This window comes from Camarhynchus parvulus, chromosome 3 (assembly GCF_901933205.1).
Source record: "Camarhynchus parvulus chromosome 3, STF_HiC, whole genome shotgun sequence".
Lineage (NCBI taxonomy): Eukaryota > Metazoa > Chordata > Aves > Passeriformes > Thraupidae > Camarhynchus > Camarhynchus parvulus.
The window spans coordinates 97,781,712-97,795,944 of record NC_044573.1 but is presented as its reverse complement, the minus strand read 5'-3'; the positions used below and the strand labels follow the sequence as shown (position 1 = coordinate 97,795,944).

Below are 14,233 nucleotides of genomic sequence, written 5' to 3'. Positions count from 1 at the left end.
GACTGCTTCTGAAAGCAGTGTGGCAGCTGGTACACGACATGCTCACATATGCTTTGCTGCATCTGTAAAATTTATTTGATTTTTTACTAGTTACTTAAACTGGTCTGGACTGGAAATCAGAAATGTTTTCCACATAGCTGGATTAGAAAAAGTGATTCAAGTTTGTAACTGTGGCCACACACCAGGAAGGAGACTTCCACCTGAACGGAAGAATGGAAGAATCTACAAAAGAAGGAGTGACTCAGCTTTAGTACCTGGACTACTGTGTCTGCTTCTGGGTTCCTCAGCACAAGAAAGACCAGGAGCTACTGGAAAGGGTCCAGCAGCGGTCACAGAGATGATTGGGGTCTGGAGCATCTCTCTTATGAAGAGAGACTTCAAGAGCTGGGCCTGCTTAGTCCACAGAAGAAAAAACTGAGAGGGGACCCCATAAATACATATAAATATCTCAAATGCAGGTGGCAGGAGGATGGTGCCAGGCTCTTTACGGTTGTGTCTAGGGACAGGATGAGAAGAAATGACCATAAACTAAAACACAGGAAGCTTCATCTCAACATGAGGAAGAACTTTTCACTGAGAGTGGCAGAGCACTGTAACAGGCTGCCCAGGGAGGTCATGTAATCTCCTTCTCTGGCAACATTCAAAACCCACCTGAGTATGTTCCTGCGTCGCCTGCTCTAGGTGACCTTGCTTTGGCAGGAAGGTTGGACTGGATGATCTCCAGAGGTTCCTTCAAACCCTAAAGGTTCTGTAACTCTGTGGCAAAGAAATTGTCAAATAAAAGACAATAAAAATGTCCCTTTATTTATACTGGGGCTCGAAAAAAAGGAGATGCTGAGTCAGCTTCTTTTATTTCTGCTCACACTGCCCTGGGGAGGTTGGCAAGTCAAAAAGACTGTAAAAGCTACAACAAAAATGAGGGGGAATAAACAAAGAACAAATGGCGGCAGGAAAAGATACAAAAGAGTTATGAAGTTGAAATATAGAGATTCTTTTGTTTTCTATAAATATACATAATAGCATATAAATAGTTTACTGCTATTTGGGAGAACAAAGCCAGAAAACAGAAAAGGATATCATATAGTATTATGTGTTCTGTAACATAACAGTAAGGAAGAAAAAAGAAACAGTATTGGTCAGGGTCAGTAAGAAACATTTCTGGTTTCAAAAAACAATCTACTTTTAACGACATTTCCCAGTATTCTCATAGATGCTTTTGGCCTTTTTCTCCTTCACTTTTTGTTTTTTAGTAGACAGATATTGATTATAACTTTCTAAAAACTCATGAATCAAATATTTAGGGGAAAGACACTTTTTCCTAGGGGAACATCCTTTAGAGCAGAAAATGAAAATAGCCATGCTATGAGCAAAAAATCATGGCATAGATAAATGAAGATGTTGCCAGAACTTATAAAAACCTTAATGTCATGGAGAGTGACTAGGCCTTATTGATTATTACAAGTAAGCTTCATCACTACTCACAGAGTCCTGCATGTTTTTGGCAAGTTGTTCATGTGAAAAATAAGCTACAGCAATATAATAGGAAAGTATTAATCTACTGCTTCTAAACTGTAACAAAGCAGCAGGATTTCAAAGTTCTGCCACTGGAGCCAGAAGAAAGAATGAAGAATGTTGTGGATCTGGAAACGCAGCAAATATTTTTCACAGGCAACAGAAAATGCAAACAGGTGCAGGGGTTGGTAAAGCTCCATTTGAAATCTCCTTTTAGCAACTATGAAGTGGCAGGCATTCCCTGCTCTGAGACAGGATGATTAACACTGCAAGCTGAAAGAGTTTGTGGAAAAAGCAAATATAAAACAGTAATTTTCTTCCTCAGAGAGTTCTGAGCTTTTATTAGCATTCCTGTGACCAAGATTTTTTTTCTTTATCCTTTTAAGAGAACTTCAGCTGGATTAAGTACAATGCCAATGACTACTTTTCTTTATAACTGCTCATTTTATTTTCATTTTCTAGATTTGTATTTAAAAAATATTTTCATTGTTCAGCTGTCCTATCACACAACCTCACAAATCTGTCCTGCCTGCTGTTAAGTGCACAGTAGTTATTCCTTTATCCTGTTCCCCTCTCATTTTCTTAAATGTTATCAACATTTTAGCATATCTAACTGGGACCAAAGGCTTAATAACCTTTTTAACAGATCTAAAATCCTAAACAAACCAAAACCAAACAAACAAACAAAACCCCAGGATACCCCTTGAAACAGACACATTTTGAGCCAATATTTTGGATCAAAATGTTCAGTTCTGACAAAATTTATTGTTAGTTCCTTTAAATATTTAGCCTCCCAGCATCTCTGGATAAATTTTAGACCCACAAGCATCAGTGGCTGGATTATTCATGGGAATGTTCAGGCTTTAAATCTGGACTGACATTCTTTCTCTTATTCTTAGTGGTACTCAGGTTGGTCTCCAGAAAAACAAAAAATGGGAGACCGGTTCTGATCATCCAGAAATTAATTTCATATTCTCAATTCCTCTCTTGAGTCTCTCTGAATTTGACTTTAAAGGAGGAAAATTATGCAGTCTGCTGGATCTCAAAGAACAAAGAATGAAAGGTCCCTTCATACTCTATTTCTTAATGCATGGAAATTCTTGATTTTCTGCACCTTTTATCTACATTAATATTTTTTATGAGTGGTTGAAATGTTTTTATATCAAGGGAAGAATTAATTTAATAGGAGTTTCTGTAAAACTCCTGTATAAGAATCTCTAAACAGAGATGGCTGTGTAGTGATTCTACAATGCTTCTAGCTAGAGATTTGATGAAGTACATGTGTATTTAGTAAGAACATTCCAACCTTATGTGTTTTTTTCCTATTATAACAACAACTCCATAATTTATACCTCAGAATAACCTACAAAGAAAAAACATTTAAATTTTGCAACTGTGCCGCATAAAACCCAAAACTCAGTAGCATGCTCCCTTTAAGGCAAGAAAATGCACGTGAAGACATGGGTGTACAACAGGGTCTGGGCTTCTGCTGTCAAACTCTAAAATGGACTTAAAAAGCTTGTGGCTGTACACATTGTACACATTTTACTCATACAAATATTTGATTGAGTTTTGCTCTTTATTTTGCTGACATTCAACAGTTGCTAAAGCCAACTGTACAGATGAGTAAAAAGAAAAAGCCATTAATTTACAATTTCCATAAGATAATACTAAGAATAATGCCACAGGATGGAAAACAGCTTTAGCTGTCAGATGATTCTATAGTTTTCCATTTTGGTTAGTAGAAGCTAATCGGGCCCTTGTCTTTTTTTTTCTTGAGTTTATTTTTTCATATTTGTATATTTTCTATAGTATTCGATATACAAGTGTCTTTTACTATTTACTTATAATACTGTAGCTTTAATTTTGTCTTGTATAGGACTAAAAAATCTATTTAAGAAAATTCTTGATACAGAGAAATACAAGTCACATAGGAAAATTTTTTCATTTGTGGAAGTCATTGTTTGAACTACGAATCTAACAGAGTGTCTGTTTGGGCAATGTATAAATCCTTTTCTCTGTTTGGTGATGTATTCACTATTTTCAGTAATTCCACTAAAATACAGGGAGACTTTACATGCTGACAAGTTTTGAACCGTGTTCTGCACAGAACTGATTTACATCCATAGTATTTAAGTATATATCATGCTACTAGGAAATTCACCTTCTGAATCCCAGATTTCCTGGGTAACTAAAATGCTAAATCACTAAAATGCTTTTGCTGTATAATCACTTGCCTATTTTATCACCACAAACTGTTATTACAAAAACATTAAAAAAAGGACAAAGGTAGAAAGAAAACTAAGATTTTATTTTACATAAAATAAGTGGCTTCCTCAGAAGGAGGTTGGAGACTTGAGGAGCCTCATAATGGTAACTTCCTAACACCTATATTATGAATTTTCCTCATCTTTAAACACCAGCAGTTTAAGATTCTATGTAAATGCAGGCACCAGTGTTCCATGAAAATGCATAAAAAAGAATGTGTCAGGCACTCTTAATTAGAAATAACATGGGGTTTCATGCTTGAGTCAGAAATTTATGCATAGACCAGGAATCAACAAAGCCATTTTCTCTTTAGTCACATTATGTAAGTAGCCAGCATCCTCCCAAACTGGGCACTGGCCTTGGGAGGTGGCATGAAAGGATGGGCCAGGTGACATGGCTCTGAGCAGGACACTTTACTGAGGTCCCTAGAGAATCCTGATGTTCACTCTCTCAGCTAGCTGAAAGTTCCTGAGAGTGTTCTGGGACCAGAACCACAGCTTACACCCTGTGTGAAGGAATGAAAATCCCTCTGTTTTCAATCACAGCATTCTTGAAATCAAAATGTCAAGGTAGTAAAGCATACTGTTATCCTAACTCAGTACCACAGATGATTCCTAACTAACTATTAAATTAACCGTGATGTTGAAGAACACACAGTCTTCTATGTCTCTTTCTTACACAATAAAGCTCAAAAACATTATTTAATACCTCACCTGCTTTAATACACAGTATCTCCTGGGGAAAAACTCAAATGAGTCAAGCTCAGAAAATAAGCATTGCCAAACTGCCAGGGGAGACACAGGATTTTTGCAGATGACTTGATTATCAGCAAGTTAGCACAGCAGAACAAATGGCTTCAATTCAGGAGCTACTGAAAGCAGGTTTTCCCAGAAAATGCCATAAATGGAGAAATAAAGCAAGAAAAAAGCAAGTATTTGTCCCTTACATGACAATGACTACCTTCAAATGAAAAATTACTCAAAGGACTGGGACATTGCAGCCTAACATGTTGCAAGATTAGAAAGAACCAACTTTATATCGACATTTTCAAGTGGAAAATGAAGGGGCGAAAGCTTGTTCACTGCAAATTGTAAACTCACCATTATTTCATTTTCAGAATAGAGTTTGTTATGAAATTGTTACAATTCTCATAAAAATTATTATGACAAGAAAACATTCATCCACCCACATTAAACAAACTCAGGAGCCAAATGCTAGAAATGGTAAAATTTCATAGGTCTGGTCTATGTGATGAGGAGACATAGATTTTTCTACTGCTTTTATAAATTGTTTTTTCCAGAAATGCTAATTAATGCAAGTGCTTGTAGCAAAATGCTACACCTATCTCATTTTTAATAAAATCCAAATAAAAATAAGCAACTTTAAACCAAAACTTAAACCCAATACTTCTTATTTTGAATGGCTCATGACTGACTGTGAAGGGATGTGAATAACAGACAGAGGATGTACTAGCAAAGTGACAACTCTATAAGAATTTTCTATAATTATTAACTTTTTTAATCATAATCTCTCAAAACAGTTTATGCCCAACAGGCTCCATAATCTATTTCACAGAACAGACTTGTGAAATATATATTACAACTCTGTTAAATAAGGGAACCCTATAGCTCTACGGTATAGCATAGAACTCTATATTATATGCTATAGAAGTAGAATCTACAGCTGTTGTGGAGCTCATTGGTTGTGGGTATATGGCAGCTGCAATCATAAATAACTTTACAGACACTGGGACAGCAGTTTTTAAGACTTTGTTGGTGCTTTGAAGGGCTCTTTCTACATCTCAACAAACTCTTTCTGATTATCCTCCCCCTAGGTAAAATTAAGGTTTAATCACATATTTAGTCTTAGCAATCATAGAAAACTGTCACATCCTTTACAATTTCATTAAGTTCTCTGGAGGGATTTGAGATGAAAGTTGATTTTAAGTAATAAGCTTATATGAATGACCAAACAAGTAATGGAAGGGAGGGATCCTAAATCAGGGTCAGACGTAGTAGAATACCTGCATCCTGAACATAAATTCCATGAATCACAGAAGTTCCTTACACTCTTAAAATTAAATACATGTAAAGCTTACATGCTTCACTGAATCTGGGACATAATATCTAAATTAGATGAAGATGAAATATTAAGTGTCAGTATGAAAGCTCATACTGACACTTGTTTCTGAAAATGGCAAAATTCTACAAAAATATCCAAGAGGGTGTAAGAAGGATTAGTCTAAAATTGCTTCACCTCTTCCTTGTGAACTATTTTTCTTTTCCCTCAAAATCCTGTTTTCCTTTGATTTCAAAAACACTTCAGCAAATTAACCACATTAAAATAAAACTGATAGAACAAGATGTCATCGGATTAAAGATATTTCAGATATCTTGAAAAAGTCTCAATAATTTTGTAAACTAGGAACGAAAAAAGCAAGAGCCATAAGTTAAGTCCAGGTAACTGTGAAGCTAATATGATTACTAAAATCACAGACACAGGGTATTATAAAGTGTTGACAAGTCACACTTCACAAGGTTTGCATTGTCTGCTATCAATGTGCAAAATTATATCCTCAAGTGAAAGTGCAGAGAAGAAAATTAATTTATATAATTCCTTTTTGCATTGCTCACCCAAATAAAATTTCTGTTGAACTATATTGAATGGATCAGACTGTGGGAATGGCTAACTATTTCCTATGAAAATTGCTATAATCTCAACTAGTGTATCAAATCCAGCATACAAAGTTAACTACTGGCTAAATCCTTGATTGTTCTTTACTAACCTACTGTGTTCTTGATTTTCAACCCCACTTCCTAAAAAAAAAAAGTCTGAAGGGAAATCTTACTACATTTTTTTAAATCTAGTCCAAAAACTACAGAATTCTTTTGAAAGGTTTCCATACACAAATACCAATAGTGAGATATCAATAGGTATCTCACGAGTCTAGACATAAACTGAGGTTAATGACATCAAATTAATAACTCTGGGAATTTATAGAAATCTCTAAACACATTATTTTTTTCTGCTCATGGAGTCTTACCAGGTATGAATCATTTTGAAGGAGGACAAAATTAGTGAAAGAACCCTTGAACCCTGGAAAAACAGAGGTTTTGGGGTAACCACATCCCATTTTTTCTTTCTGGGTGCCTCAAACTGAAACCTGAATGTGGAGATGAAAGTGCAATTGTCTTTCCTCAACCTTTTTTGTATCATTTTTACTGGATCACTTTTCTTTTTGACAGAAAATGTCACAGACTTGTTTTAAATTATAAATAGATGGTATAAATGTTATTAAGGAGAGAAATAGTTCTACTGGAGACATGAGATTGTTCTAAATATGGCTGAAATAAAAGAAATTGGACCAACTACATTTCTTTTCAAAGCCAAAGACATAAAGACAAAACTCCCCATACTTGTCTGAGAAGAATTATGGTAGTCAATGACACAAGCTAGAAATGTTAAATTAGGAACAACATCTAGAAAAGCATCTGTAAAAGAAACTTCAAATGTTCAGGGTGATATTATCAAGTATTTCTCAACAAATCAGGAATTCAACAAGTGTATCCTGGGGAACAAATGTAGCAAAGTCTTTAGTATGACTGTTCCAACCTAAGTGCCTGCAACAGCCTTCCATTTTACTGCTATTTTTGCAGCTTTGTCAAAGGAGTTGACCTTTAAGTAATGTACAAAATATACACAGGCAACATATCAAATTCAACAGATTTTCTGGTTTTAACACATGACATTTAAATACACTTTTTATTGAACAATTTATAAAACTTTTACGTAATACTAAAAATTTTGGAGACTTGAAAATGTTAATCTTATAATTAACAGTCAAGGATATACCATCTTCACACATGCAAGACAGTGATATTCCAAACTATTGCTATGAACTTTCCAGTAATACACCACCATCTGCTTTCATGCTAAAGCAGAGCCATAGCAGTTTTTTCCACTTGTGAGGGAATTTCACAATGAAGCAGATAACACAGCTTAGCTAATAAAGAAAGAATGATACATTTAAAGTCGAAGTAAAAAAGCTTATTTATACAAAAGGAAAAAGAAGAATGGGCAGTGCAGAGTACACTATCTACCCTTCATACCCTATTGATAAAATCCTCACTTTCTATTGGATGAAAGCAGTCATGTAGCACTCACCACTGATTAATTTTATGTGACAAACATATTTTCTATGCTGCATTTTAATAAAGATTTAAAATACATCTTGTACTAACTTCTAATTTCCTATTAACTTTGGTAATTTGTAATTAAAAAAATAGAAAAATGGAAATACTGAAAGCAGTATTAAAGAGAACAGAGGCCTCAGATGGTTGCCCTTCCATGCTCTATACTAAATCTTCACTTTGGCCTTGGGTCTATAACCAGTGTTGATAGCTTCAGTTTCAATTTGGCAAATACACTAATTTGTATGTACACTTTTCTATTTCCTTAGAAAAATGGAGATAGACTTCCATTTTCCAAAACTGTAATTTAGAGATATTTCAGAGGTATCTGCTTAGAGTAAGTAGACAGTGTATTTAGATAAACTGCTGTGGTCTAATATATCCATAGGGACAATTATGAATTGAATGTATTTCTTGTAAAGGCAGAACAACCTGCTAGAGCTTACTAGTCAAGGAACAAATTATTAAAACCAAGAAATTGCATTTAATAACACTGATTAAGTTAAAACAGATAACTTCACTTGCTCTCCCTTTAGAAGGTGTTCTTATACACTGTAACAAAAATAGTTAGCAACCAACCAAGTGTATCTACCATAGCCATTTAATCAACAAATTCACCCATTCTAGTGAAGCTAAGATATCCACGGAGTGTTTGTATGTAAAACCCTGTGGCTGTAAAACCATGTGCACTGTTAATATGCCAGGTAAGTGTACGATAGGTTTCTTGCTGAAATTTAGTTAATGGTAGGTAAAAGGCAGATCACAAAGATGATTAATGAAAATATATTGCTGAAATTTATAGGTATACATAATAGCATGTTATAACAGATCACATTAAGATAAATAGAAATCATTAAGGAGTCAAGAGAAAAATTTCTTGACTGTCATAAAGTTTCTGTATTGCAAACATGACAATTTACTTTCTCCATCGGGAGGTCTATGGTAAATAATTATAAAACTATTGCTGATTCTCTTATCTCCTATAATTATGAGCTCTCTCTAGATTTCTTGGTGAACAGGTCTCTGAATATCAAAAGTTTATAATCATAGTTCACTTGGTCGAATTCTGGTTTCATTAGACTAAATTATCAATCTCATTGAAAATTTAGGATTAAATAAGATGCTGTAGTTACTTTTCAGCTACTAAATACAGGATCCATCAAGTCAAATTCTGATCTATCTAAAGATGCAATGTGACAGCATGAGCTCTGGGATGCAGCTGACCCAGTGAGCTCCCAGCCAATGAACATGTCAAATATGGCAGCCCTGACTCACCCAAGAGTACTAGCAAAAAGGAGGAGGCTGTTCCCTGTATTGAACAGGGGGCTTTAGAGGGTAAAAGCAGAGCTCTGTGAAAAGAGAACTTAATTCATCTACTCCACACAAAAAAAGAAAAAGAAACATTATTCTTCCAGTGCTGGAACTATTAAACAACCTATGTGGAAATATTAATCTCTGTTATTATCTCAACATCATGTAAGGTGCAGGAAAGCAAAAGGCATCTCTTCCACTTTTAGGAAAAAAAATAGATACATCGTGGAAACAGGGTGTTTGACCATTAAAAGGATTATATGGTTGTACAGCTGAGGTTATGTTCTCCAAAGGAGCTGCTTGTTTCAGGGTTTCTTTAAAGTTTCTATTCTGTTTTATTGAACGGAATGGTTACTGGTGTACCTTATGTAGAGTCAGTCCTAACCATCAGAGATTCGGTTACAACTGCAGCTTAATGCAAGAGTCCCCTGCTTTTCATTTGATCTTGGCGCAGTCATAATGCAGTCATATTTTCACACATGATTTTTGAAACAAAATCACAGAAAGAAAGAGAGAAGAAGTCCCCTTCATTTACACAACTAAAATAAACTTCCTTGTAAGACAAATTTCTTGGAAGTGTAGTTTGCAGTCAACTCTTTCCAATGTATGAATTCTGCTGGCCTGCACTGGCTTAGCTTCAAAGGAGAAAATTACTCAGAACACTGTATTTTTGAAAGAGCAACATAAAAACACTTTTTTCAATCAATGAAACAGAAGATACTACCCCTAAAATCTGGGGCACATGGAAGTACTCAGCACAGATAATATCATTCAAACACAGACCATGTCAGTTATCATCAAAAACATGAAACTATAGTGATGCCTTAAGTTTTAGCTGTCATATTTTTCAGATTCTGTGCTGCCTTGATGCATAACTCTGACTTCATATAAAGTGTTTGCAAGTTCCCTTCATAGGATAGTTAGACAAAACAATCCTTTTCCAGCCTGAGAACCAAGGACAGCCACTACAGCTTCAGGCCCAAAAAGTACAAACAGCAGCAAATTGAAGAGAGCAAACAGAGAGGATGGCACTTCATAACCTGAGGCTGTAATTGGACAATTAACTCCAATATGCTAATATGCTAATCGACGAAAACTTATAAAAGTGTGAAACCTTGTGACCAGTCGTCCATTGTGTGACCATTTTGGGTCCATCTTGAGTGTAGCCCTGGCCAGGCTCTTGTGCTGTGCAAGGTGTATCCTTTAAGGGCTTTTAATAAATATCTACTTTATTCTTTAACTCTGTACAGCCACTGCTCTAGGTCAGCCTCTCCAGGCATCAACAGAAGACACCTGGGGACTGACAGATCAGCTGGAAGGTCAGAAGAAAGCAGCAATCAGACACTGGTGGAAGGAACCAGTGGTGTGGAGTCCCACAGAGTGGTTATGCACACATACTGATATGGCCTATTATCACAGGATGTCTGTCAAATTCCTGCTTAAATTGAACATTGCCTACTCCTAGCATAACCCTTTGCAAAAAGTCAGAAAGCCCTCATCCAAAACAGCACAGATGATGCTGATAAAAAGGATGCCAACTGCATTCTTTGGAACTCAGAAGGAAATTCTGGCACATGAAATGTATGTAAATCAATAAAAAATTTTATTGAAATGTTGAAAATACTTCATTGAAGCACTAACTAACTATTTCATGTTTTATGGAAACACCCTTTTTTAGTTTCGTTACTTCATGTTGCAGTTTCCACATCTGCAGTGTATTGTAAGCAAGTGCAAAGAGTATGTCCAGAGACTAAATATGTAGAAAATATGGGATGCAATTTTAACAGTGAAAATTTGCAAATATATGATTTATTATAAACTTGAAAAGGCTACATGGTAAAATAGTCTCTGATATCTAAGCAACATGACTTTTTTTTTTTTGAGCTGACAGTCAGTGACTGCTCTCACATATAGGGAGTGCAATGACCTATTTTTAGACAGTAATACAATGTGATGCTAGCTCACATACACTAGCAGTCTGGCAAGGGCATTCTTAACTCTAGCTGATTTTACTTCATACTGTGGGAAGTTCATTAGGAGGATGATACAGTTATATAACCATATTCTAGACATTTTTTGGTTCTTTTCCTGTACATCAGTAGTGCCCTTTATGAGAATTATCTACTGCAATTCATAAACCACAGTACCTTAAAAGCTAAAACAGTTTTTGAAGCCAGCTATGAAATTTGGTTTAAAAAGAACTTTCTGAAAAGCAATAATGAAAAGCAATTACAATTACAAAACAGAAATATTGATCAGTTTGCCTTATAGCCTTGATTCATTTTACAAAGAAACCAAAATTACTAAAATAATTGTTTTCTTATTCAAATTCCAATTATGTTCATTTGATTGATCTGTGCTCTATGAGCACCAGTAGTAGAAGTATAAATGAGTTACAGAGAAAAAGAAAAGCTTTTTCAACAAAGGATCTGGCACAGTGATGGAAAAAACCCAGCCTGTAGAAATGGAAAACATAATCTTTTGAGGAAGTCAGCTTACTTCTGTCCCAGAAATAATACACTGAAAAACATACATTAAAACTGTGCACTACAATTTTGCACAAATAATGCAATGTTTTTCTCATTAACCTAAATTGCAACCCTTAGGAGTGTGCCTGACTCATATCACCTAATTTACACTGCAAATAAGTATTATTCTAGTCACCTCAATGAATTTGCTCCTCAGTTAACTAAAAGTAACTGGGATGAAAAGCAGAGAAATATGACAATCAATACCTCTTCCCCCTTTTCACCTCCAAAGCAAAATAAGACTTTCATTTCATAACTAACAGAGAAAAAATTAATCACCATTACCTTTTTCACAGAATCGCCCAGAGAAGTGCATTGGGCAGTCACACTGGAACGAGGTGGCCCCAGTAGGCAGAGAGAGAGGGTGACAAGTCCCTCCGTTATGGCACAGTCCTTCCTGGCACACAGATGGCAATGCAGGGGAAATCTGAGAGGGCACACCACGGTCAGGCAAGTGAGGCACATCAGAAGAAACTACAGGGAGTGCTGTTGATAGATGTGTGGGTACAGAGATTCTGAAAGGAGAGAGACAACACATCAAAACAAAAAAACCCTGTGAGATCTAATTTTAGTTACTGTACTTAAGCTTCAATTTATAATAGTTTGTTGTTTTTAAACAGAAATTCAGACTATACTTAAGAAAATATGAATACATAAGGAATTCCCATATCTAGTCCTCATCCAAAAAACTAGCAAAAACACAGTGAAGGTATTTTTTTCCTGTCAGGGAGCAAGGAATAGCCTTCATGCAAGAAGCACAGTTTTATGGGCTCTCAAAATTCATTTTTGGTGGATGTCAACAGCAGTAAAAAAATAAACACAGGCTTCACTTATTAAAGAACTTATTGCTTGAAGTTACCAAAACTTGTAAGGCAGTTCTATAAGAGACTTCCATACAGGTAGATGAAGCATGCATAGCAGAAGGGAAAAAGCTGTAGTACAGAAACACAGTATCTTTTAATTCACAGAAATATTGGGGAGAAAGGGGAAAGGTAAAGAAAAAGCGACTTTTTTTGGTTTAATATCACCTGTTTGTCAACTCTGTTTGAAAGAAGCCCATATATTGGCTCCTGCTGTGCTCTTTCCTTTCTCTTTGGCACCTACTCTTGTATCTTGTAGCTAAAAATTTTGCTTCACCATGTTCGAGACTTGTGAGTACGTCTTAAAAAGAAGCATTGGAAAGTGATGATGCACCAGTAGATTGCAACTGCAGAAAAAAGATAGGTGGGTATGCATTCAGTGTGACATTGCATTCACCATTCCATGCATCTGTTTAGTTTCTTGTTAAGTCTAGCTTTCAAATTTTTTATATATCCCACTTACATGAAAACTGATTTTAATAATTTACTTTTTTTAAGACATATTTTAGAAAGCACCAACAAACTTCATAATATTCTGAAAAAAAGTCTGCCCAACATAACACATCCCAGGTAAGTAAGTTTCTGTTAATTTCACTATTAAAAATCTACTTCTCTAAATTATCAATACAGCAAAAAAAAAAGGATACATGCCCACAGGCAGCTAGGAAAGAAAAGGAGGTGGACAGAGGAAGACGATAAATAATTCAGTGCAAAATAAATATCTAAGGGGACCCAAAGAAAGGCACAGTAACTGAGAGAGGACTGGAGCCTGGGAACAAATAAAAGGGACACAGGGTTTATGTGACAGTAAAGAGATGTGCAGAGTCGTAATAGTAAGGAAAACATCAGAATGGGATACTTAAGCAGGGATGCATCCAAAACACAAAATAGCCAAAATACAGACACTGTGGTGCTTAGCAATGAGGATTTCAAGGCAGCTATCTACTTTATATGAGAGAAAAGCATCCAAAAATATGGCAGTCATCAAGGTGGCTGACAATAAATCCTTTAAATATTTTTGAGGCAGAGCACTTGCTAACAAAAGGCTTGAAACTTTTAGAAATTAAGTGACTTACTGTGTATTTCCATTTAGATGAATTGAATAATAACATTTCCATTTATATAAATACAATGAAAATAACATAATTGCTGGATAATATAACAATACTTTTCTCCTAAGGGAAATAACTCTGTGAGCTTCATGTAGGCTATTCCATTCTGAGCAGCATTAAGGGTGCATTAACATGTGTTATCTTCTATCAGCAAGTGCGGCAAATCTTGTATTTGCTAACACAGCAAATTAAAAATGCTTAGTCACCTGCTGGGATTACAATCTCTGATTAAAAGTAAATAAACCAAAAATCTTGATTTTGTCACCAAGCATAACCTAAATGTTGTAGAAACTCTGAACTAATAGCAGGTTTACATAAAGATTTAGACATTTACAGGAGAAATTTATTGGGAGCAATTACTGGTATTTGTTGATTTTTCTGTTACTGCTGAAAAAAAAAATTAGTCCACAAAAACTATATAAAACCTGGGGAATTAACACAGTATAAACTAA

At 35.4% G+C, this 14,233-nt stretch overlaps 1 protein-coding gene across 1 annotated transcript in view; it reads right to left on the bottom strand.

The window, feature by feature from the left end:
- The window catches only part of EYS (eyes shut homolog), a 703,292-nt gene that overhangs the window by 174,366 nt on the left and 514,693 nt on the right, over positions 1 to 14,233 (bottom strand). The window contains exon 35 of the mRNA XM_030944777.1: positions 12,095 to 12,324. Coding sequence (XP_030800637.1) covers positions 12,095 to 12,324 — 230 coding nt within the window. The remainder of the gene's footprint in view (positions 1 to 12,094; positions 12,325 to 14,233) is intronic.